Genomic DNA, 24,809 nt, shown 5'->3' on the forward strand with positions numbered 1-24,809 from the left:
GACTGCCACAGGCCGATTTGATACCTTTGTGGAACATCTTCTCATCGAACTATTTGGAAAAGACACCTTCACTGCTTTGTCGTGGAACGAGCCCACAGATCGCTGGGGCCTAGGCCCCGCACAGGACTCCCACCCCGGCCCATAATAGCTCGCATCATGAACTTTCGCAATCGCGACGCCGTACTCCGCGCTGCACGGGAGGCGGGAGAAGTGCAGTGGCAGGGCAGTAAGTTGTCCTTTTTCCCGGACTACACACTCATGGTGCAAGAAGCGCGCCGCAAATATACTAGCGTCAAGTCTGCTCTCCGTAACCTTGGTTTAAAATACGCCATGCTCTATCCGGCGAGACTGAAGGTGGAGGTGGACGGCAAATTTCGCATTTTTGACTCTCCAGCTGAAGCGCAAGACTTTTGTCACGGCTACAAGAAACAAGGTTCCACATCCCCCTCTGGCTCCGGCTCGCATTCTCCTCCCCGCAATGATACGCAGTCCAGCGCCGATCTTTTTGCCGATACGGACAGGGGCTGATTCTCCAGGGTTTCCTCCTCTTTGTATGCTATTTGTTCTGATGTTAATGGTTATTCCTTCCAGGTTTGTTGTACGAACATTGACGTAGTGTTCGCTTTGCCGGATAGCCCGCGTGGCGTGGCGTTGCTACCCCCCATGGCGTACGCCTGCTTGCATATCTTCTTTAGGGATTTAATGTTTCTTTGGTCACATGTATATTCACTGCAATTGTGGTTTTCGCAAATGACAGTTTCTGCTATATTTCACTTTTTGATTGGGGTCTGCCTCTCAGGGGATGTTGGGAGGCTGGGTGGTGGGTGGTGGGAGGGGGATAGGCTGTGTGTTGTTTTTGTGGTCCTTTTTGTTTGCATGTTGTTGCGAGATTCATGTGACTGGCTGGCCGGATGCACAGTTTCCTTTGATTGACCCTGTTATGGAGATATGGCCAGGATAGGTCCTAAGGCTGGCCCCTCCATGTTAACGCTGATGACTTGGAATGTTCGTGGCCTGAACACCACGCGGAAGCGCAGACAGGTACTGAACTATGCTGTGCGTTACAAAGTGAATATACTGTTCCTACAGGAAACCCATTTGATGCACTCAGACACTCACTCTCTGGCCAGGGGATGGGGTGCACACAGAGTATTTTCGTGTTACAATAAATACGCCAGAGGGGTGGCGATTCTGGTTCATAAGCGTGTTCCCTTTGTGCTGCTTGATAGTAAGACTGACGATGAGGGCAGATATGTGCTGATCTCTGGAGTGTTGTATGGGTATAGAATTGCAATGGTGTATGTCTACGGCCCTAATGTCGACTCCCCTGCCTTTTCTCAGCCTCTACAGCTTCTGCTGCTCCGTTCCGACATTGACTTACCGGCAATGGGGGGTGACTTCAACCTCTTGATGAATCTTGGTAGGGACAGCACCTCCCTCTCCCCGGACTGCAAACCGCTTGCCCGCTCAGTGATGACGGACATCTGCTCTCACTTTTCCCTCATTGATGTTGAGGCCAGGGAGCACCCACACACCCCCGAATACACACACCACTCAGGCTTCCATAACACTAGCACCAGAATAGACTACTGGCTACTCTCCCCGGGCGTGGCCGGTTTGACGGACACTCTTTCCACACCCCCACGCACGCTATCCGATCACTCCCCGGTGGTGTTGACACTGGCGGTCCCGAGGTTGGGCGGTTATGAGAGGCAGTGGCGGTTCCCCGGCAGGGCCTTGTTTGACCCGATTTTTACGGAGGAGGTCCGCACAGCCATTGATGATTATTTTGAAACTAACACTGGCTCTGTGACCTCCTGGGCCACACTGTGGGAGCGTTTTAAGGCCACCATCCGAGGGGTTTGTATTGCCAAGCACGTTGGGGCCCTTCGCGACACTCGCACCACTTTAACCCGCATAGAAGCTGACCACTCCGCACTGGAGAGGGAGATACTTAGGGATCCCTCCCCGGCCCGAGAGGCCAGGCGCCTTGAGCTTCTGCTGGAATTTAGGGACACTGCGGACAGGGAGCTCCGATTTCTAGGTAAACACTACACAGCGCGTCAGTATGGGGAGGGAGAGAGGCCGGGCAAGTTGCTGGCGCAGATGCTCCGCCCGCCACACCAAGCGGCTTACATAACTGATATCCTTGACGCTCAGGGTACGCGGCATTACTCCACTCCCGACATTTGCGATACCTTTTTGTTCTACTATAACCGTCTTTACACTTCTACACTATCAGGTGACTACTGCAACCCAGGGCCGTATCTTAACGAGATAGCCATGGTCTACCTCGAGAAAAATATGCAGGACTTTCTGGCTGACCCTATCACGCCAGATTACATAATTGAGGCTATAGACTCGCTGAAGAGCTCCTCGGCGCCTGGTCTTGATGGGTTTACTGCCGATTTTTATAAGGAGTACAAAGAGGAACTGGTGCCGCGCCTGGTGGAGGTATATGCGGAGGCATTGGAATCGGGCATTCTCCCCCCTACCCTCCGGGAGGCGGTCATAGTTCTGCTTCCCAAACCGGGTCGCGATCCCTCCCACTGTAGTTCCTACCGCCCTTTGTCCCTCCTAAACCTCGACTACAAAATTCTAGCCAAGGTCCTGGCAATTCGCTTGGCGCTTCTGGTAGACACCCTGGTCGCGCCAGCCCAGTCCGGCTTTGTCCCACACAGGTCCACCTCTCTCAACCTCCGTACGTTGTTCTCTGTTCTGCATAAAATCGACCCCTCCACCCCGGCGGCTGCGGTATTCCTGGACGCTGAGAAAGCGTTCGACACCCTGGAGTGGCCCTTTTTTTTATCCATCATGCGCAGAATGGGCATGCCTGCGATGTTCGTGGCCACGGTAGAATTGCTGTACTCTGCACCCACAGCGCGTATACGTTTGAATGGCACCATAACTGAGAACTTTGCACTTTCTAGAGGGACCAGACAGGGCTGCCCCTTGTCCCCACTCCTGTACATCCTAGCAATGGACCCCTTGGTCCGTCATTTTCAGGAGAAACACCTCCACAGGGGTTTGCAATTCCGCACGGGTCCTCTTCTTGTCTCTTTATATGCGGACGACACGGTCTTGTATGTCCGCACCCCTAGTACTAATTTGGAACCCTTAATCCATGAGATCACGCGCTTCGGCTCGTACTCTGGCCTCAAGATAAATTGGCACAAGTCGCTTATTTTTCCCTTGACCCCCTCCACAGTGCAATGGGACTGTTCCTTCCCTCTGGAGTGGTGCACGGACTCCGTTAAGTACCTTGGAATACACATCTATCTTGATGCGGTGTCCATTGTACGACTAAACTACGGACGTGCCCTGGATTTTTTGGAGGATAATACAGAGGGGTGGCTCCGTCTTCCTTTGTCCATGGCTGGCCGGATTGCCATTGTCAAAATGGTTGTCCTCCCTCGGTTTTTATATTTATTCAACAATATCCCGATCCCTCTTACTAAGGTTTTTTTCGCACAACTTCGCTCTACATTGCTGCGCCTGATATGGGGCGGCAGGAACCCTCGTGTGGCTTGGCGCACGTTGACATTGCCTTATGAGCGGGGAGGATTCGGGGTGCCGGATTTTCACCTTTATTACTTGGTGGCGCAGTGCTCATATGCGCACTCCTGGTTCCACCCCGATGCCAGAGTCCCCTTCCTGCGGCCTGAAGCCGATACGGCGCTTCCGGTGCCACTCCGCTCCGTCCTCCCCAAGGGGCTTCCCCGAGACCCGCAAGACATACAGCTGGTCTCCACTACGAGCTGGGCCTGGGATAAGTTGCGGAGACTGCTTCGCATGGATAGGTTGTACTCTTCTGCGCTTTCCCTCCCCAACCCTCACTGGCTCCCCATCACTGGAGAGGCGATAGTTGTCCGCACGCTGTCCAAATTTCAATTACACACGATTGGTGACCTGTTCCCAGAGGGGCATGCTTTTTCCTTGACGGAGGACACCCGCTTCGCTGACCGCACATTTATGGACGCCTTCACCCTGACCAGACTCCAGTCCATGCTGCGCGCTGAATTCCCCACGTTTCCACTACCTCCGACTGAGGACCCTGCACTCACGTTTATTATACAGAATCAAACGGGTACTCGCGTGGTGTCAAGGCTATACAGACTCTGCACGACATCTCTTCCCTCCTTTGACACCGCGGTGCGCGCTGCGTGGGAAAGGGACTTGGGCATTCAGATTACGGACGATCAGTGGGAGGCATGCTGCGCTGTCACCAAAAACGTGTCCATGAATAGTAGGCACAAACTTCTTCACTTCAAGTTCCTACGGAGGATGTACCACACCCCTGCGCTTGCTCACAAGATAGACGCTAACAGACCGCACTGTTGTCCCAGGTGCGCCGCTCCACATGCTGATTTTTCCCATTTGTCATGGACGTGCCTGCGGATACATACATATTGGCTGGAAGTCCATAGGGTCCTGGGTGACATACTGGGCACGACTCTGCATCCTACCCCCAAAATTGCGTTGTTGGGCTACGTTGCTAACTTCCCGCGCCCTCTCCGTAGACTAGCGTCCCTGTGCTTCCTTCTGGCCAAGAGGAAAATTGCGCTGCTCTGGTGCGCTCGTCGCGCTCCGCAGGTCGGCGCATGGCTAAGGAGTGTGGCCCACTGCAATGTTAACAGCGTGGAATTTTCGGCCTTGCTCCCGCCAGCTTCCCGTCCAACAGATATATGGGGACCATATCGAAGCTATGTTGAAAAACTGACTCAGAAGGCGCAGTCCCAATCCCTTCATTCCATTGTCCCGGAGGGGGTGGGTTAGGGTGTGTGCGGCCCCGCCGCGCGCCCAACGCCATCTAACGTGACCACTCACCAATTTGGGCTCTATACTGCGGTCTGATTTGAGTGGAGGAGTTGGGCGTGGGCGTGGGGGCCGGTGTGTTTCCATGCGTAATGCTTGCCTACTGTGGAGTCTCGCTCCTTTTTGAGTGGTGCACTGTGCTAGCAGGCCCGTGCCAAGATGCGTGGGTTATGTCCTCGACCACCGCGACATTCTAACTATATACCTGCTCCTGTGCTGCCCGACTTGCCTTCTTGATTCTCGCATGCTTATTGATTTTATTTCCTTTGATGTACTGTGTTTCTTGTTTTTATTGCACTTCGTTTCTTTTTGTCTTTATGATTTTCCTGTATTGAAAAAATGGCACTCTGTATTATTGCTCGAACCGGCCAGAACTTCTCCGCTCCTGCATTAATCTTCTTAGTTTGTTAAGTATTGTATCGCCACCTGGTACACATCTACTGTTCTGGTTTGTTGAAGACTACTGTGAATTGTATTTGGTGCTGAATAAAGTCTTTTAAAAAAAAAAACCTCTGTGTTGTGCCAGGTCCACCTCTCTTCCTACCCAGAAAGAGCTATCTGAATGCAGATGAATTTCATGTCACACCAACCCTTCCTGTGTTTGTGGCTGTCTAGAAGGGATGCACAAAGTGTAGCTGGCACCCACCCCGACGTGATTTGGAGATAGGCAGGAGGCACACAGAGCTCAATTAAAAGCAGAAAAATGTCCACTTTCTAAAAGTGGCATTTCTAAAATAGTAATGTTAAATCCATCTTCACGACTAAAGAGGATTTCTCATTATTATTCAAAAGATATGAAACATGATGCAGCTACTCGCTTCTAACCAAGGATTACTGCTTAATAGTGCATTAAGGAATTTCCAATGCTAGTCTACGAGAGGGGCAGGCCTCACAGTAGTGACAAATGAATTTAGCTGTTTGTCACTTCTAGGACATGTAAAACCTACCAGTACATGTCCTACCTTTTAATTACACAGCACCCTGCTTAGGGCTACCTAGGGCCTACTTTAGGGATGACTTATGTGTAATAAAAGGGGAGTTTAAGGCTTGTCAAGTGGTTTTAAATGCCAAGTTGAAGTGGCAGTAAACAGCAGAGACAGGCCTTGTAATGGGAGACCTTAGACAGGTTTGAAAGGCTACTTGTTTGGGCGGCACCACCAGCGCTACAGGGCTACTAGTAGCATTTAGATTACAGCTATATGGTTAACTACTTTACAAGGGACGTATAAGTTAAATAAATATGCCAATCATGTATACACCAATGTCGCCATGTTTAGGGGAGAAGCATATGCACTTTAGCACTAGTTGGCAGTGGTAAAGTGCTCAGAGTCCTAAGGAGCACAAAAAGATACAGCAAAAAGAGGAGGTAAGCAGGCAAAAGGTGTGGGGGAAGACCACCCTAAGGATGAATATGGGCCCAAAATGAACCATGTTCCTCCTCTTAAATTAGAAAATGTAACAAACTATAGACTGGAATAGGCCTCAAAATATCTTTGTGCCCAATCCCAATGTAGACAAAGATGCAGTTGTTTGACCTCTTTATTCCATCTAATTAGTCAGTAATTTAAATTGACAGTAACACTGTCCATATGAACTCATGATGTAAGCCTCGAACCTCTGGAAGTCAGGTGTTAACAACCATGTTCTGACATCTTAATTGTGTGTTTATTTTTCAAGTGTTGAGAAGAACTTGGGTCATTACATAGACAAATGCATGGAAATGAAGTGTGTTGTATAGATCTATTAATCCATGCATTAGGCGTGCTGAAAATAAAATATGTATTTTCTCTGTATGACTCACTATTCTTACCCTGCATCTACCTGAAAGGTGGGTAGAGCTGGGTAAGAGAGTGCCCATGTCAAATGCAATAACTGTGGCCAGTTCTTGATTATTAGCAAACAACAATTTACATGTGGCGATTGAGGACCCCACACTTACAAAAGAAAAATCACAAAACTACAAATCCCAGGAGACAGAGTACAACCGGCTGAAAAGGCCAACGTGGCTGAATATGTCACATATGACATGGTCCATCTTTGCAGTACTGCAGTCACTTATCAGAAAACGAGCAGCCCTAGAGTAAGGCCCATTACATGTCAGCATGTACTTCTGGCAGGACTAAGAAAGATGGTTGCATGCAGTGAATAGTTTGTAAAAGAATGAGTGCCAATGCATTAACTCTGAACAGAAGCATGCAACCACTGCTATTACATTTCAGGGCAACGAATACAAAGGGTGATTTGTCTTTAACCCACCTCATGCCAATTTAATCCACTACCAGACAGACACCCCCTTTCCCTTTATCTCAGTCTTGCAGGTTCCTTCTTCCTACCTTTGAGAAGGTTTTTCAATCTTTTTCTTACTCTTACTTAGTCCTTGTGTTTATTTTCTCTCTCTTTCTCTGGTACAAAGTCTGATGCTGAAAAATAGGTGGCAGTCTCTAAAAATGAGTGCCAGTGGCTCCCCACTGGTAACCACCAGCCCAAATTAAGCACTGGTTTCATGCCATGATCACTCGTAAAACACCAGTTGGACTTAAAGGTGGGTCACACAGCATATTTGTTTACTAAAGGTTGAGACGGCTGGATCAGATTGACTTATGTGTCACTGAAAGATTAGTAGTGATGGGTATAGTCAGTCATATGTCAGGATCACCTCTGAAAGGCAAGCTGGACTAGGAAAGGCTCAGTCATATCTATTTTGCATCTTAAAGAGCACCAGAGGTGGGTGAGAGTCCAGGCACCCCCACATATGTGGCTGCCTTCACTCCAGAACTGCACCATCAGGATTAAAATTAAAGTACACATGAAAAAACATAACTGATGGTGCCCACGTTCACCTCTAGTAATCCTTTGTTTCTATTGACAGATAAGAGATGTCATCCAAATTAAACTCAGATCACTTCAGTGGATGTTTTAGGCAAAAGAGCCTCATAACCTTAATTTTATGTAAGCATTTTGATCAATATAAATAGTACCAGTAATATGTATTTCCCTCTTACTTTACGAAAAAGGTGAGTGTAGATCTTTAATTATTTATTTAGTTCATGAGTTTTCATAGCACTTTTACATCACCTTGCTGCCACTTCAGAGAACCACCTGGCGGGAACAGTCTAACAGACACAACTTAGTCTCCAGGTATACCGTAGCAAATCAAGTGATGCAGTACCACAACTTAGTCCGACAGAGGGCTCCCAGTAAGATCCTACCAGATGTTCGCAGACCCCTGTTGCCCTGTGTGCTGGAGACTCTCTGGGACTCCAAACTTGCAGGTGTCCTATCGCCTTCCATGCATGAGGCTCATATCATCATGTTTACCAAGCCTGGCAGGGACGCACTTGACCCCGGTTCGTACTGTCCCCTTCCCATGTTGGAAGTAGATACAAAAATATTGGAAAAGGCCTTGGTAATGTACCCGAGCCGTGTGGTGACCCATCTGGTCCACGGGGACCAGTGTGGGCATATGCCAGGCAGAGGGACAATCATGAACCTGGGGCGACTTTCCTACGTCGTTCACTCGATGGCAGGTGTCGATGTGCCAGTGGCGGTGGTCGCCTTAGACATCGAAAAGGCATTCAAAACACTAAATTGGGATTACCTCTGGGACATCCTGGTGAGGATGGAACTGGGCTGGGAATTTTTCACCTGGGTCCGGCTGCTTTACAGCTGACCGATGGCACGTGTTCGCTGCGAAGGTGTGATTTCTGAGAGCATCCCAATAGAGAGAGGCAGAAGGCAGGGGTGGGTGCCTGCTGTCCCGGCTCCTTTTCACCCTGGCGATGGAGGTCAGAGTGATACGACTACAACGAGATATGGCCCAGTGGGGCATTCTGGTGTGGGGGTGGGGAGCACTCACGTGGTTTCCCTGTATGCCGACAACGCGTTGCTCTATCTTTGCCACCAGGAGAGGTCGATCCCTGCGCTCTTGGAGACATTGTCCTCCTTTGGGTTGATATCAGGCTAATGCGTTAACTGTCAAAAGTAGGTTCTCTTCTCACTGGCGGGGCTAGTTGGAGCGGATACCACCATATTTCCTGTAACCGCTCTACGGGGAGGGGGGCCATTTGGGGCATTTGGCCATACAGATTGCCCATACGCCTGAGGCTAATTATGTACTGAAAATGGGCACAGTCATTGCGGGACTGGACGTTTCAGTTTGGTTTTGGAACCACTGTTCCTCTCTATTAGGGGAAGGGTGACCCTTAGTGACATGGTTTTACTCCCACGTTGCCTCTATGTCCTGCAGAACTCTCTTTGTTGCATTCCGAGTTCAACTTTTGCCACCTTGAATAGTCTTTTGATTTTCTTGGTGTGGGCCAGCAGGAGTAACAGGGTGGAATTAGAGGTGTTAAAGCTAGATATGGAGTCTGGCGGCCTGGGTCTCCCAGACCTTCACTTCTACTATTTTGCAGGATTGCTGAAGTATGCGGTGCAGTGGTGTGCTGAGGGTCCAAATACTGAGCAAGACCTCTTAGAGGAGGGGGGCTAGGTGGGGGCCTCCCAAGCTGCCTGATTATGGGATCACAGGTCCCCATTGACAACCCGTTCATAGTGCATCAGGCTATGGGAGTCTGGGAGCGCGCAGTTACCTTAGTGCTCCACAAGGCCCCATACGCCTGACTGCTTCCACTAAAATGGTTGCACAGCTTTGTCAAGTACAGACTGTGATGGACCTTAAGCAGGGGTTTGCGGCTGGGGATTTGTATTTAAATGAAAAATCCCTCTCTTGAGGACACAAGGGAAAGCTATCAACTGCCGCCCGGTCAGTTTCTACAATATTGCATGTTGCCCGCTATTGGAAAGTGCCCCTCTTTGCATGGTACCCCCACTTTTTGCCTTACATCTGATTCAACTTGACTTGATGTGCCCTGGGACCCTGCCAATCAGGTTACCAGGGCCTGTGTTCTTTCCCAAAACTGTACCTTGGGACCCACAATTGGCATATCTCTGGCCACAGGTAACCCCCTTGCAAAAGGTACAATGGGTACCAAGGGCACTGTGACCAGGGAAGGCCCCTATGGGCTGCAGCACCTATTGTGCTACCCTTCGAGACCATGTACATTAACACCTACACACTGTCGGCTGCATGTCCTGGTGCAGAAAAAAGTGAAGAGTTGACATGGCACACATCCCTATGTGTCATGCCTGCAAGCTGGACAAAACAGGGGCAAACTTGTTTATTCTCCGGCCACTGCAGGGGTGTGGCCGAGAGGGATAACCGAGTAAGGCAACCCGTTAACCTGGATAAAGCGGGGAGGCACTCCCCGACTCACCCTCTTGCTCTTTGGAAACGGGAGCCTTTGGGGAGATGTAACGGGTACTGCAGTGTTATATGAGCATCTCCAGGTGGCATTAAAACGGACCATGCTGGAGGCATAATGACTTAAGACACGAGGTTGGTGCGGGATGCACGCCATTGCGAGTCTATATCTGAGAGCGAGTTATTGTTCTATAGTCCTCACCATTTCTAGTAGCACATACCTCTCTTAGATAGAAAAGTATAAACAACGACATACCATGTAATCTGTACCAGGTGTTTTCCTACTCACTACATACTGGTCTGTTTGAGCATCTGATTTATCATGAAATGTGTGACAACAGGGCGGTGTCCCCACGACGGTCCCGGGTCGGAGATTATTTTCAAAACTCAGGTAAGATGATAATTTTTTAACCTAAGTAAAAGGGCCTCTGAGCTATAATTAGAAGTGGGCTTGTGATTGGAGAGTCCCTATCCTCACGTGGTGCTGGGTGCATTTGGGGCATACGGTGCAGTATTCTCAGATAGGGGAATGACGCAGAGGTATTTTTTACACATAGAATCTAAACATTCACAGGAGTTTAGAGGGGATTTCTCATGATTCTCAGTTATCTTCCTTACAGATATGATCGACGAGCGTGTTATGGAGAACAAGTAAGGTTGATTCAACAGTCTTTTAACAATTGATCACATTGTGATAAAGACCAGATTTTAGAGGGATCTATACCCTGAAGAAGGCAAACGACTCAGAAGGGCAAACAAATATGGCTGAAACATGTTGGTAATTTCAGAGGGTTAAGGAGTAGTAACTCCTCCTATACACCCCTTTTCCTGACTTTTAATCCTGTCAAGGTGGACCACTGATAAAGGAGTTCAGGTAGTACCTCCTTAGGCAGTTTTATCTCTTTTGCTTTCTGCACCAGTGATCCCTCAGAAGGGAAACTTTTCCCCTTTTTCCTTTCCTTCTTCTTTAACTCACAAAACAAGCAGCGCTCCGCCCAGTGTGTTGGTCTGCACCTGGCCATTGTAAGGGGCCCTATGATGAAGCTCACCACTATATAGTGGGTGAGGGCGAATTAAAAAATATGTTGATTTTCCCTTCTATCCCTCATCTGTAACCCCTTCCCTATGTTCTCTTTTGGATAGAGACACGGACAGTTGGCAATTTTCCATTTTTTTTACATTGAAATTTATTGACCATAACATCACATTATCTGTGTTTTTAGTGAATATATACAATAGTGATTAGCCCACTGATACTTGTCACAAAGGCATAATCACAACAAACATTGGCAAAGCCAATAGGTCTGTTGTAGGCTTCGAGACTTTGTACATGCCCATTTCGTTTTGCCAATCTTGGCAGGACGTTCTTGTTGTGGAAGGTGCCAGTTCCTCATCAATCAAAAAGCATTGACTGAAAGCAAAATATATTTGGTCATTGCAGTATCTGCAGTTAAGGAAACTATGTTGTGTGTTGATGTGCTCCTTGTAAAAGGGCATAATGCTTTCACTTACAAGGAAGTTACCCATTGGTTGAAGTGGGCTGACCCTTTCCCCTACGCTGTATGCTGTGGTGGATGGAACAAAAATGTGAAGAGACCAATGGATAAAGAGGGCTGCTTGAAATCCCCTAGGAGTAAGCATGTTCTATTGATAATTTTAGTAAAATCAAAAGGTCCTGGCTAACACTAGACCTAAAAAATGTTCCATGCAAAAAACTCCACATATGCTGTGCAGTACATGTGTGTTTTCACGCACGATGCCAACCCCTTAGAAAGGGACATCTTAAACATTATGATTGAATTCTTAAGATAGTTTGTATTAAAAAATAAAAAGGTGATGCAGAATATGCAAAAAATAGAAAACCAAAAAAAAGTGACTGGAGGAAAAAAAGTGAGTCCGAGGTTAGAATTAACATACTGGCTCTTGGGAGAACATTTGAAATAGAAAGAAAAACAATAATGATGTGGCATTTTCAAAACAACTATAGCTGTGAAAGCAAAGCATATAGGGTAAGATGTAAAAAACACAGAATAACAGAAAGCCTTTTATGAAAAACCCCATATAAATCAACATCGTTTTAGTATAAATACACAAATAACAGAATAAACGTTTGGTTGATTAACAATTAAAATAGCAGTCGAAGTGGGAGTTCAGGGTGTAAAACATCAAATCAGCAAGTAAGGAAAAAACGTGAAGCATCCAACATTGAGAAGATATGGAACTGAAAGTGAATTTAAGGAACAAGGGACCAATGCAAATCATGAAGAAAGCCAATAAATAGAGCCCATTTTGAAAGTTAGATGTATTTACACCTTTAAAAAAAAGCATGTAAACAGCAATTTGGCAAAAAAAGACATTCTAGGAAATTATTTAATCAGAAAGATAAATGCCATTAATTTTCAATTTCCACTTAGCAGTGAGGTAAAATTCATTCTCAGAACGAGTAATCTAGCAATTCATTTTTTAGGAAATCGTGTACATCCGCAAATCCATCCAATATATTAAGCAGAGAGTTGAGGCAAGCATCAGATGGAGGAACTTCTGCGGAAAAACTCAGTAGTGGGTCCAAATGGCTTCACAGACCAAACGGAGTTCCCTGGTCATCCTGGTCCTGCATCTGGGCACCTTGAATGCACTACCATGCCAAATCTTGCTGATCATAGAATGGGCAAGTCCTAATTTTAGAAAAATATCTAATTTCACAAAAATATCACACACTGAATTGACGGAGGGACCCTCTCGAGAGGCGCACAAACAGAGTTTTGAATCGATTCAATAAGATAAAACCGTATTTTACCAGTGAGCCTATTGGTGCTTTAAAATAGACCAAGGGGTGCAAACCCCTTGGGCCACCTCGGCAATGGAAGTGAAGGTGTACTCAGGTCTTCATTGCTTTTTAAACTCCACTCAGCAGTAGTGGTCAGGCAAAATATACAATACTGACCTCTTGGACAAAACACATGATGGAATACTTTTAATACAATTTTACAACATGAGCTTAAACATATCAACATTTCTGACGTAAATGTCCTATGATCACATTTGAAATAAAAACTGTAGATGCCACTGAGCATCAAACCAAGCCATTTATCACTATTCCTTTGTTAGCAGTAGCCGTCCATTTCATTCTCTTGGGAATAAGTGGCACACTGCAGATTGGATCACAGAAATATTTTTGATCAAAGTATCTGGATACTATGTGAACCTCAGAATCATTTTACAAACTAATGCAAAATAGACTCCCGTACCTTACAACTACTGACACAGATTCCAGCCTAGATGTTATGTAGGCTTTTGTGACTTCTGGCGCATAGGTGTCAAGCAGATGAGGCTCTGTCGATTTAACGAAAGGCACTGACGCGACCATCCTCTGCCACAAGGTTAGTAGGTAGTGGACGCTGTTTGGAGCAAACTCCCAGTGCTGAAAAAAGGAAAGTAGAAAGTGTTTTTTTTTTTTTAAACGAATAAGTAAAATTATACACACACGGGTTTACAGGGATATATTTTGAACGGAAGGGTGCAAAAGCAATGGAAGTAAAACTAACCTCCCACAGGAGAGAACAGAAAAACTGCATACAATGTGCTTCTTATATTAACTTAACACGTACTAGTAAAATAATTTGGATCCGTTTTTATCGAGTTTCACGAAGTAAATGAGAGTTTGAGATCCAGCCAAGCAAACACAACTTCTAACCAATCCAGTTAGAATGAGTTTTCAGCCAATATGTTTACATATTCTCTTATGACCTGATCAATACGCATTTCAAAACTTTCTTAGCAGACTGGTCAGAAAGTTACCACTCTTTGTTATAGTTCATTAACCAGATTTTATATTGTTTGGTCACTCATTTCCCCCTCCATGCTTATTTCCTATAGTCCGCCTTGTACAACTGCAAACCCCAACAATTATGCTCATTTCGATTTGGGTAGAAACAGAATTAATGTGTCAGTTAGATTTAAGTTTATTTCTACCAATTCTACAGATTGTTTGTTAACCGTTAATAGCGCTCTGCAAAAGTGTGATTACATATTGCAACACCACATAAAAATTGCAAGCCAGATTATGACTAAATCAAGATTTTGATAAATTAAATAATCTTAATGCAAGGTATTTAACATCTGTTGTCTAAATATCCCTAAAATATAGTGTAATCATTTTCCTCCCAATTGCTTTAATGCATTCCTGTCGCAGATTATCACACTGTATTAATATGGGACTCTAAATAAGACATTGTATGTCGACGCCAGTAGGAAATGCTATTAAATTTAACCAGAGCGCTGTTTTTCCAAGTATCAAACATACACCCACAGATCCACCTACCTTAATCAAACTGTCCTAGCTGGAGGAAAATCTTTTCAAATTTTACCGTTATAGATCTACATGTCGTCACTCTAATCATTTAATTTCACAAAAACAGAACTGTTTGACATGATGTAAAGTCTGGTCATGGGCACAAACCAATGAGTCTATTATTACGGGTCTGTGCCCACAAACCCACCTACAAATACCCTGTTGTATCCCTCGTCTCTTTTTTTTGGATGTACTCTATTTTTATCTCCGAAATGTTTGTTGGGGTGACCTCTCTGTGCAAAGATATGCCTGAATGAGCAGCATCACTCTAGTCTCATTTTGTGACCTGCTGGTCCAGAAGTACTCTTCCATTGAATGAGATCACCTTTTAATATTTAATTTTTGGGGGTCGTATAGTAATCACACCACAACATGCTTTGGTGCTCTACAAAATACTATAAACAAATAATATATATTCCTTAAAGAAAAGTCAAAAAGAAACTTCCACTGCAGTATATATAAATGTGGGTATTTTCAATCTTTCCTCATGGAACTTTTAATTTAACCGCATGCGTGCGGCGCGAATTCCCCGCCCATGCTGACTCCGCCTTGCGCGGGCGGAGTCATGACGGAACGGTTCCGTCATCAGCACAGCTCAACCGACGCTGATGACAGAACCGTTCCGTCATCAGCATCGAAGGGGTTAAACCCTACACCATTGAGAGAGCCTATTTGTGTCAAACCACTGGTAATGATATTTCTGGTGGACTCTCTATCTAACTTCAGATTCCCCACCTTTAAAATATCCAGGCACCAGACTAGATCGGGAAGATTTTAACAGAATTGCTCCCCTGTGCCATTTGGTGGCATCGTGCGGCTCAGCGCTGCATTCTTCCTGCTCTGGAAGTGTCAAACCGAGGTGCATATAAGCGCAATCCCTGCGCGCTCACGTCCTTTTCTTTTTTTACTCTGTTTGCACCCTTCGGCGTGGAGTCCAGCAATAATCAATCTATATCAGTGTGCAGATTCCTAGATTGGGACCTTTTTAGATTGCAAACGAGACCACTCCACAGAATCAGGAAGTGGGGGGGGGTGATAATGAATATGCGATTAGAAAGAGTATGCACCAGAAAGAGCACTATTGGTTGGTAAGTAACTTGTTCTTCAGATGGATACTTCCAACTGCAGATTCCTCACCTTTAGAAACGATACCAAATAAGTACCTCCAAAGACGGTGGGTCTGTAGAATGGGTCAGAGCAAAATGTCCTGCAGTACCAAATGGGGAAAATGTAATTCCCAATGGACCTGGCTGGAAGTCAGTAGTGCTTTCTGAAAATGTGTACTAACAACCAAGTCACAGCCTTCCAGATGTCAAGGACATACCAAAAATAAATAGAATGCCCTTTGGGTAAAATTAAATTATATACAAACTAAACTTGTACCACTTAATTTGTGCATACTATAATTATAAATCACCCACACAAAAATAATTTTCACAGAATATTTCTATTACAAAAAGTTATAAAAATATATCACATGTATGCATACTTTAGACGCTTTTGAGAAAAATCCACCGTTTAACCCTTAAAGAAAAATTATTCATATAGCAAAAACAGCACATTAATGCACAAAAGCAAGAGCAGAGGGTGGGGGGGTCAGGGGGTGCAATATCAAGAGAAACCGAGAAACCCAGGGATATAGGCTATTTGCTCAGAGTCCTTCAAGGTAATAGATGCCACTGGGGAACACTCCAGCAAAAGTCAACATCTGATGTCATGAGTCGACGTTGTTGTACCTTTCAGAATTTTCAGGACTAGGCGAGGGTCAAAATCTATTCCATGATGCCAAGAAATATGAAATACTTTAACAAATTATTTTTATCACTTTAATTTCACATTAATAACACAAATCTGTCTCATTAGTAACATTCCTGTATAGGAAACCACAACATAGTGGACATATTATATTAACGACGATTATAAACTTTTCAAACATTACAGTCTTCGAATCCACATGGGATAAAGCCAGATAGTATACACATACTGTTGTCTACATAGAGGATATGCATTATTTGTATACGTCAATAAACATCAAAAAGATCCAATACTTACAAATGTTATCCAATATACGGAAATTAAACATATGAAATGAAAAAACAAACACAGGAGGTAGTCACCTCCACCATTTTATTTCAAGCTGAGACAATGGTTTTGTATAGAGAGACACGTATTTTTTGTACTAATTTTGGACAAATGACAATTCTTTCACTTTTCTAATTTCCCTCTGAAGAAAGTCACACATATTCTTGTACAATACTAACACCTGATACTCTCCTATTGCTAGGTTCCTCACAACCAACTTAATTTCCATTAGTGTTCAATAACTATTACAAACTTTTTAACTGGCACTAATTGTTAACGCTTGATTATTTTAGTAACCAAAAGGTATTAATTGCCCAGGCAAAATTTCCTGATATGTCGCCATAACGCACCTGCACGTCCAAATATCAGTATGTCAGATGAAACAGCCCCATAAGAAAGCAACTATTCAGTAAGATTTCAATTGCATCAACAATTGAAGTTAAAAACAACAAGGGGTAAACACATTAGTGAACAATGCGGGGTGTCCCTGAAGTTTATGTCCACATCTGCAAGAAACTGACTACTAAGATGCATGGCAAGCTCCTACTCTGGTCAAACAAAATAAACACGTAGGTCATCAAATGAAATCAAGCATTGGCAAAACCAAACAGTCTTGCCAATGTGTTTCAGCCATGTTATACACCAGCGTGGCTGCTGTTTTACATGGCTTAAACTTAGTGGTGTTGAACAGAGTGGCGTAGATGGAGCAGAGTGGCATAGAGTAGAGAAGAGTGGTGTAGGTTGCCGCAGAGTGGAGAAAAGTGTTGCAGAGTCGTGGAGTAGAGCAGAGTGTCAGAGTGGAGTGACGTAGTGAAATGGCATGGAGTAGAGTGTTGTAGAGTATAAGAGTGAAGTGAAATGGAGTGCTGTACACTGGAATGGACTGCAAACACAACAATGATGGACAGAATGTGGATCAATGTCACACATTCACCCCAGTCCAAAGATCTGGGCCCAAATCCATCGTTTTTCCACTCCAAACCACCCTGGGTTAGACAATGGCGATATGCAAATCAGCGCTGACCCTGTGCCCCATGGGAACAGTCCAGTCCGAACTACAAAAGCCATGTCCCTCCCAGAACGGAAACAAGCATCCGAGGACCGGCCCGGTTTCGAGGTAACACCTCTCATCAGCCCGGCTAGCTTGATTCCAGTGGTGTGGAGTAACTGGGACTCACGTCTGAGTATCCCCAGTACAGACGGCCGGTCCTCAGATGCTTGTTTCCGTTCTGGGAAGGACATGGCTTTTGTATTTCGGACTGGACTGTTCCCATGGGGCACAGGGTCAGCGCTGATTTGCATATCGCCATTGTCTAACCCAGGGTGGTGTGGAGTGGAAAAACGATGGATTTGGGCCCAGATCTTTGGACTGGGGTGAATGTGTGACATTGATCCACATTCTGTCCATCATTGTTGTGTTTGCAGTTACCGCTCTAAGTGTACTGGGGATGCTCAGACGTGAGTCCCAGGCACTCCACACCACTGGAATCAAGCTAGCCGGGCTGATGAGAGGTGTTACCTCGAAACCGGGCCGGTCCTCGGATGCTTGTTTCCGTTCTGGGAAGGACATGGCTTTTGTAGTTCGGACTGGACTGTTCCCATGGGGCACAGGGTCAGCGCTGATTTGCATATCGCCATTGTCTAACCCAGGGTGGTGTGGAGTGGAAAAACGATGGATTTGGGCCCAGATCTTTGGACTGGGGTGAATGTGTGACATTGATCCACATTCTGTCCATCATTGTTGTGTTTGCAGTTACCGCTCTAAGTGTACTGGGGATGCTTAGACGTGAGTCCCAGGCACTCCACACCACTGGAATCAAGCTAGCCGGGCTGATGAGAGGTGTTACTTCGAAACCGGGCCGGTCCTCGGATGCTTGTTTCCGTTCTGGGAAGGACATGGCTTTTGTAGTTCGGACTGGACTGTTCCCATGGGGCACAGGGTCAGCGCTGATTTGCATATCGCCATTGTCTAACCCAGGGTGGTGTGGAGTGGAAAAATGATGGATTTGGGCCCAGATCTTTGGACTGGGGTGAATGTGTGACATTGATCCACATTCTGTCCATCATTGTTGTGTTTGCAGTTACCGCTCTAAGTGTACTGGGGATGCTCAGACGTGAGTCCCAGGCACTCCACACCACTGGAATCAAGCTAGCCGGGCTGATGAGGTGTTACCTCGAAACCGGGCCGGTCCTCGGATGTTTGTTTCCGTTCTGGGAAGGACATGGCTTTTGTAGTTCGGACTGGACTGTTCCCATGGGGCACAGGGTCAGCGCTGATTTGCATATCGCCATTGTCTAACCCAGGGTGGTGTGGAGTGGAAAAACGATGGATTTGGGCCCAGATCTTTGGACTGGGGTGAATGTGTGACATTGATCCACATTCTGTCCATCATTGTTGTGTTTGCAGTTACCGCTCTAAGTGTACTGGGGATGCTCAGACGTGAGTCCCAGGCACTCCACACCACTGGAATCAAGCTAGCCGGGCTGATGAGAGGTGTTACCTCGAAACCGGGCCGGTCCTCGGATGCTTGTTTCCGTTCTGGGAAGGACATGGCTTTTGTAGTTCGGACTGGACTGTTCCCATGGGGCACAGGGTCAGCGCTGATTTGCATATCGCCATTGTCTAACCCAGGGTGGTGTGGAGTGGAAAAACGATGGATTTGGGCCCAGATCTTTGGACTGGGGTGAATGTGTGACATTGATCCACATTCTGTCCATCATTGTTGTGTTTGCAGTTACCGCTCTAAGTGTACTGGGGATGCTCAGACGTGAGTCCCAGGCACTCCACACCACTGGAATCAAGCTGGCCGGGCTGATGAGAGGTGTTACCTCGAAACCGGGCCGGTCCTCGGATGCTTGTTTCCGTTCTGGGAAGGACATGGCTTTTGTAGTTCAGACTGGACTGTTCCCATGGGGCACAGGGTCAGCGCTGATTTGCATATCGCCATTGTCTAACCCAGGGTGGTGTGGAGTGGAAAAACGATGGATTTGGGCCCAGATCTTTGGACTGGGGTGAATGTGTGACATTGATCCACATTCTGTCCATCATTGTTGTGTTTGCAGTTACCGCTCTAAGTGTACTGGGGATGCTCAGACGTGAGTCCCAGGCACTCCACACCACTGGAATCAAGCTAGCCGGGCTGATGAGAGGTGTTACCTCGAAACCGGGCCGGCCCTCGGATGCTTGTTTCCGTTCTGGGAAGGACATGGCTTTTGTAGTTCGGACTGGACTGTTCCCATGGGGCACAGGGTCAGCGCTGATTTGCATATCGCCATTGTCTAACCCAGGGTGGTGTGGAGTGGAAAAACGATGGATTTGGGCCCAGATCTTTGGACTGGGGTGAATGTGTGACATTGATCCACATTCTGTCCATCATTGTTGTGTTTGCAGTTACCGCTCTAAGTGTACTGGGGATGCTCAGACGTGAGTCCCAGGCACTCCATACCACTGGAATCAAGCTAGCCGGGCTGATGAGAGGTGTTACCTCGAAACCGGGCCGGTCCTCGGATGCTTGTTTCCGTTCTGGGAAGGACATGGCTTTTGTAGTTCGGACTGGACTGTTCCCATGGGGCACAGGGTCAGCGCTGATTTGCATATCGCCATTGTCTAACCCAGGGTGGTGTGGAGTGGAAAAACGATGGATTTGGGCCCAGATCTTTGGACTGGGGTGAATGTGTGACATTGATCCACATTCTGTCCATCATTGTTGTGTTTGCAGTTACCGCTCTAAGTGTACTGGGGATGCTCAGACGTGAGTCCCAGGCACTCCACACCACTGGAATCAAGCTAGCCGGGCTGATGAGAGGTGTTACCTCGAAACCGGGCCGGTCCTCGGATGCTTGTTTCCGTTCTGGGAGGGACATGGCTTTTGTAGTTCGGACTGGACTGTTCCCATGGGGCACAGGGTCAGCGCTGATTTGCATATCGCCATTGTCTAACCCAGGGTGGTGTGGAGTGGAAAAACGATGGATTTGGGCCCAGATCTTTGGACTGGGGTGAATGTGTGACATTGATCCACATTCTGTCCATCATTGTTGTGTTTGCAGTTACCGCTCTAAGTGTACTGGGGATGCTCAGACGTGAGTCCCAGGCACTCCACACCACTGGAATCAAGCTAGCCGGGCTGATGAGAGGTGTTACCTCGAAACCGGGCCGGTCCTCGGATGCTTGTTTCCGTTCTGGGAAGGACATGGCTTTTGTAGTTCGGACTGGACTGTTCCCATGGGGCACAGGGTCAGCGCTGATTTGCATATCGCCATTGTCTAACCCAGGGTGGTGTGGAGTGGAAAAACGATGGATTTGGGCCCAGATCTTTGGACTGGGGTGAATGTGTGGCATTGATCCACATTCTGTCCATCATTGTTGTGTTTGCAGTTACCGCTCTAAGTGTACTGAGGATGCTCAGACGTGAGTCCCAGGCACTCCACACCACTGGAATCAAGCTAGCCGGGCTGATGAGAGGTGTTACCTCGAAGCCGGGCCGGTCCTCGGATGCTTGTTTCCGTTCTGGGAAGGACATGGCTTTTGTAGTTCGGACTGGACTGTTCCCATGGGGCACAGGGTCAGCGCTGATTTGCATATCGCCATTGTCTAACCCAGGGTGGTGTGGAGTGGAAAAACGATGGATTTGGGCCCAGATCTTTGGACTGGGGTGAATGTGTGACATTGATCCATATTCTGTCCATCATTGTTGTGTTTGCAGTTACCGCTCTAAGTGTACTGGGGATGCTCAGACGTGAGTCCCAGGCACTCCACACCACTGGAATCAAGCTAGCCGGGCTGATGAGAGGTGTTACCTCGAAACCGGGCCGGTCCTCGGATGCTTGTTTCCGTTCTGGGAAGGACATGGCTTTTGTAGTTCGGACTGGACTGTTCCCATGGGGCACAGGGTCAGCGCTGATTTGCATATCGCCATTGTCTAACCCAGGGTGGTGTGGAGTGGAAAAACGATGGATTTGGGCCCAGATCTTTGGACTGGGGTGAATGTGTGACATTGATCCACATTCTGTCCATCATTGTTGTGTTTGCAGTACACTGGAATGGAGACAGCCTCAGAGTGGCATAGGGTGGAGTGGCATAGAGTAGAGTGTTGTGGAGTAAAGTGGAGTGGCGTAGAGTGTCACAGAGTGGAGTGTTGTGGAGTATAGCGTCAGAGTGATGTGGAGTGGCGTACAGTTGAGTGGTGTGGAGCGGAGTGGAGTGTCAGAGTGGAGTGAAGTGATGTAGAGTGGGGTGTTGTAGACTGGAGTTGAGAAGCGAGGAGAGGAGAGGCGTAGAGTGGAGAGGAGTGGCGTAGAGTGGCGAGGAGTGGCGTAGAGTTGCGAGGAGTGGAGTGGCGTAGAGGGCGAGGAGTGGAGTGGCATAGAGTGGAATGGAGTGGTGTAGAGTGGAGTGTCATAGAGTGGAGTATTGTAGCGTTGAGTGGCGTAGAGTGGAGTGGCCTAGAGTGGAATAAAGTGTCAGAGTGCAATAGAATTGAGTGGCATAATGGAGTAAAGTGTCTTAGAGTGGAGTGGCACAAAGTGGATTAAAATGGCATTGAGTGGTTTAAAGTGGAATGGCGTGGCATAGTATCAAGTACAGTGTCGTAGAGAGGCGTCCAGTGGAGTGGTGCTGAGTGGAGTAGAGAGGAGTGTCGTAGAGTGGAGTATCTTAAAGTGGAGTATGTTAGAGTGGAGTATGTTAGAGTGGAGTGTCGTAGAGTGGCACAGAGTGGAGTAGAGTTTCGTAGAGTGGCATAGGGTGAAGTAGAGAGGAGAGGATTAGAGTGGCGTAGAGTGGAATTGCATGGAGTGGCGTAGAGTGGAGGGGCTTGGAGTGGCGTGGAGTTTCATAGAGTAGAGTGTAGTGGAGTAGAGTGGCATATAGTAGAGTGCTGTGGAGTGGCATAGAGTGACATATATCAAAGTGTCGTAGGGTGGTGTAAGTATGGTGTGGTAGTGTGCTGTCACTACAGACAACTAATTTTCAACTGAAATGACCTTTACATTTGCACTGGCATACAGATATGAAGATAAAACTACACAACGCAATACCGATAACATGTGTAAATCTGTATCACTTAGTGTACAGATTTTTTTGATCATATTAAAATATTTGTTTCCACCACACTACAGATTTACAAAAAATTAGCTTCATTTGTGATTCCTAATTCTGATCTATTCTGAAAAATGTGTACAGTTCATTTACTGGCAATTAAATGTTGAGTGCTAGAAAAAAAATAACATCCTACAGCCTTTCACAGCAAGGCTGTTACATAAATCTTTTCACTTTGCAGTCAGAGAAAGAAATGTAAACACCAACCTCCCTTGGAAGACAGAGCTTAACATTTGACCTTGGTCTTTGACTCCACAGCAAATGTGACAAGAGGAATAACTTTAAAAACCTGTTTATGGTACATTCACTTCTAAACTACAGCATGGTTATTTTGAGTGGGTGTCCCACTAATTCCAGCGCCTATGCATGGCTGTGTATTTGAGAAAGAGGATTCTTAAAGTTATGCTATTAGTAAAGACCAATGACCAAACTAAACAAGCTGGTAGACACAACATTGTTCCTCACAGGCCTCTGGTAGTGGCAGATATAAGTAGAATCAATCAACTATAAAGATATGAAGATGGAAACCTCTTCCAAGGAGTGCCTCCCAAAAAAGAAAACGAGAGTACCCAGAAAGCGAGCACTTGTGCAGAAATGCAAGGAGCCAGTCACAGAGGTTGGAAAGCAGGCTATGCTCCATAGGAGGGACAAAGACATGCTGAACAACTTAAAACAAATAAAGCCAGCAAATAGAAAACAAGCAAATGTGAGTTACAAAGCCAATAGTAAGCAATGGATAAAATGCATTCCTAGGGAAGCTTTCAATAAGTCCCCAATATGTTTGCAACCAGATAACCTAGCTGTCTAGGAGGCTTCGACCTAAAAACACTGTGAATCATGCAGACATCTTGAAGAGAAAGAAAAGACTTCATGTGGGTTACAAATAGTAGACAGATGGTATGTATGAGAGTGTAAAAGAACAAGTTACTTACCTTCCGTAACAATGTATCTATTAGAGACATACATTAGTTTCCTTACTTTAGAATTTCCCCCAGGCGTCAGTCTGAATCCGGAGATTTTTCATCAGCAGCACCCCTGCGCGTTGGTAGGTGGCATTGGTCGGCTCCGTGTCCATCGTCGGCGTCGTGGGCGCCATGATGACTTCACAAGACTTATATAGACGCCGCTCATGCATGCTAACTTATCACGCCAAGAGCGAAGAGCTATGAAAGACACTGACCACTCTTGAGTCAAAAATAGGGCCCTTTAGGGTAGTTCCTATCCCTAGAAATCAGCTTGCTGAGAGGATGGGTGGGGCGGTATGGAATCTACAACTAACATATGTCTGCACCAGATACATTGTTACAGAAGGGAAGTAACTTGTTCATTTGATGATTGTTAGTTGTAGGTTTCTTTTTTTATATAAATCTTTTTATTAAATATGCTCATCACATAATACCAGAGTGAATAGCAGGTGCGAAGATGCATCAAATTGTAGATTTTTTAACTTAGATTACATACCACAGCAATACCATCCCCAAAGGAGGATCTCTGAACCAAGATCAAACTAGGAAGTCCTGGATTACCGAACTGGCAAAGTACCCGTCCCTCCGGACTTGGCTGTCCAGGCAGTAGTGTCTGGTGAACATGTGCAGGGATGCCCACGTCATTGCCTAACAGATGTCAAGGAGTGGGACTCTGCATGCCAAAGCAGTGGTTGGCACTGTTGCTCTAGTGGAGTGAGCATGCAACCCCACAGGAGGTTCCTTCTTCGCCAAAGCATTGCATATTTTAATGCAGAGGGCAACCTTTTCAGAGATGGTCCGTTCTTTAACAGCCTGACCTTTCTTGGATCCCACATAGCCAATGAAGAGTTAATCATCCACTCGGAAGTATTAGTACGATCAAGATAAAAAGACAACATACGTTTTGGGTCCAGGCGGTGGAGTCTCTCCTCCTCCTTTGAAGGATGCGGGAACAGGTGGGCTAAGTGATTGATTGTCCCACACAAAAGGGCGTGACCGTTTTAGCAAGGAGCTAAACTTTTGTTTGAAGCATCACTTTATCTGGATGGACAGAGAGAAATGGGGACTTGGAAGACAGGGCCTGAACCTCGCTAACCCTATGAGCAGAGGTGATGGCAATAAGAAAAGCAGTTTTGAGAGTCAGCAGCTAGAGAGGACAATTATGAAGGGGCTCGAAGATACCACACAAGAGAAAGATTAAAACCAAATTGAAATCCCATTGGGGCATTATGAAGGGAG

At 46.3% G+C, this 24,809-nt stretch overlaps 1 protein-coding gene across 2 annotated transcripts in view; it reads right to left on the reverse strand.

The window, feature by feature from the left end:
• Positions 1–24,809, reverse strand: part of RANBP17 (RAN binding protein 17) — a 1,522,743-nt gene that overhangs the window by 1,146,208 nt on the left and 351,726 nt on the right. For both annotated transcript variants that reach the window (XM_078653359.1, XM_078653358.1), the window contains exon 11: positions 13,324–13,496. In XM_078653359.1, coding sequence (XP_078509485.1) covers positions 13,324–13,496 — 173 coding nt within the window. The remainder of the gene's footprint in view (positions 1–13,323; positions 13,497–24,809) is intronic.

This window comes from Lissotriton helveticus, chromosome 7 (genome assembly GCF_964261635.1).
Source record: "Lissotriton helveticus chromosome 7, aLisHel1.1, whole genome shotgun sequence".
Classification (NCBI taxonomy): Eukaryota; Metazoa; Chordata; class Amphibia; order Caudata; family Salamandridae; genus Lissotriton; species Lissotriton helveticus.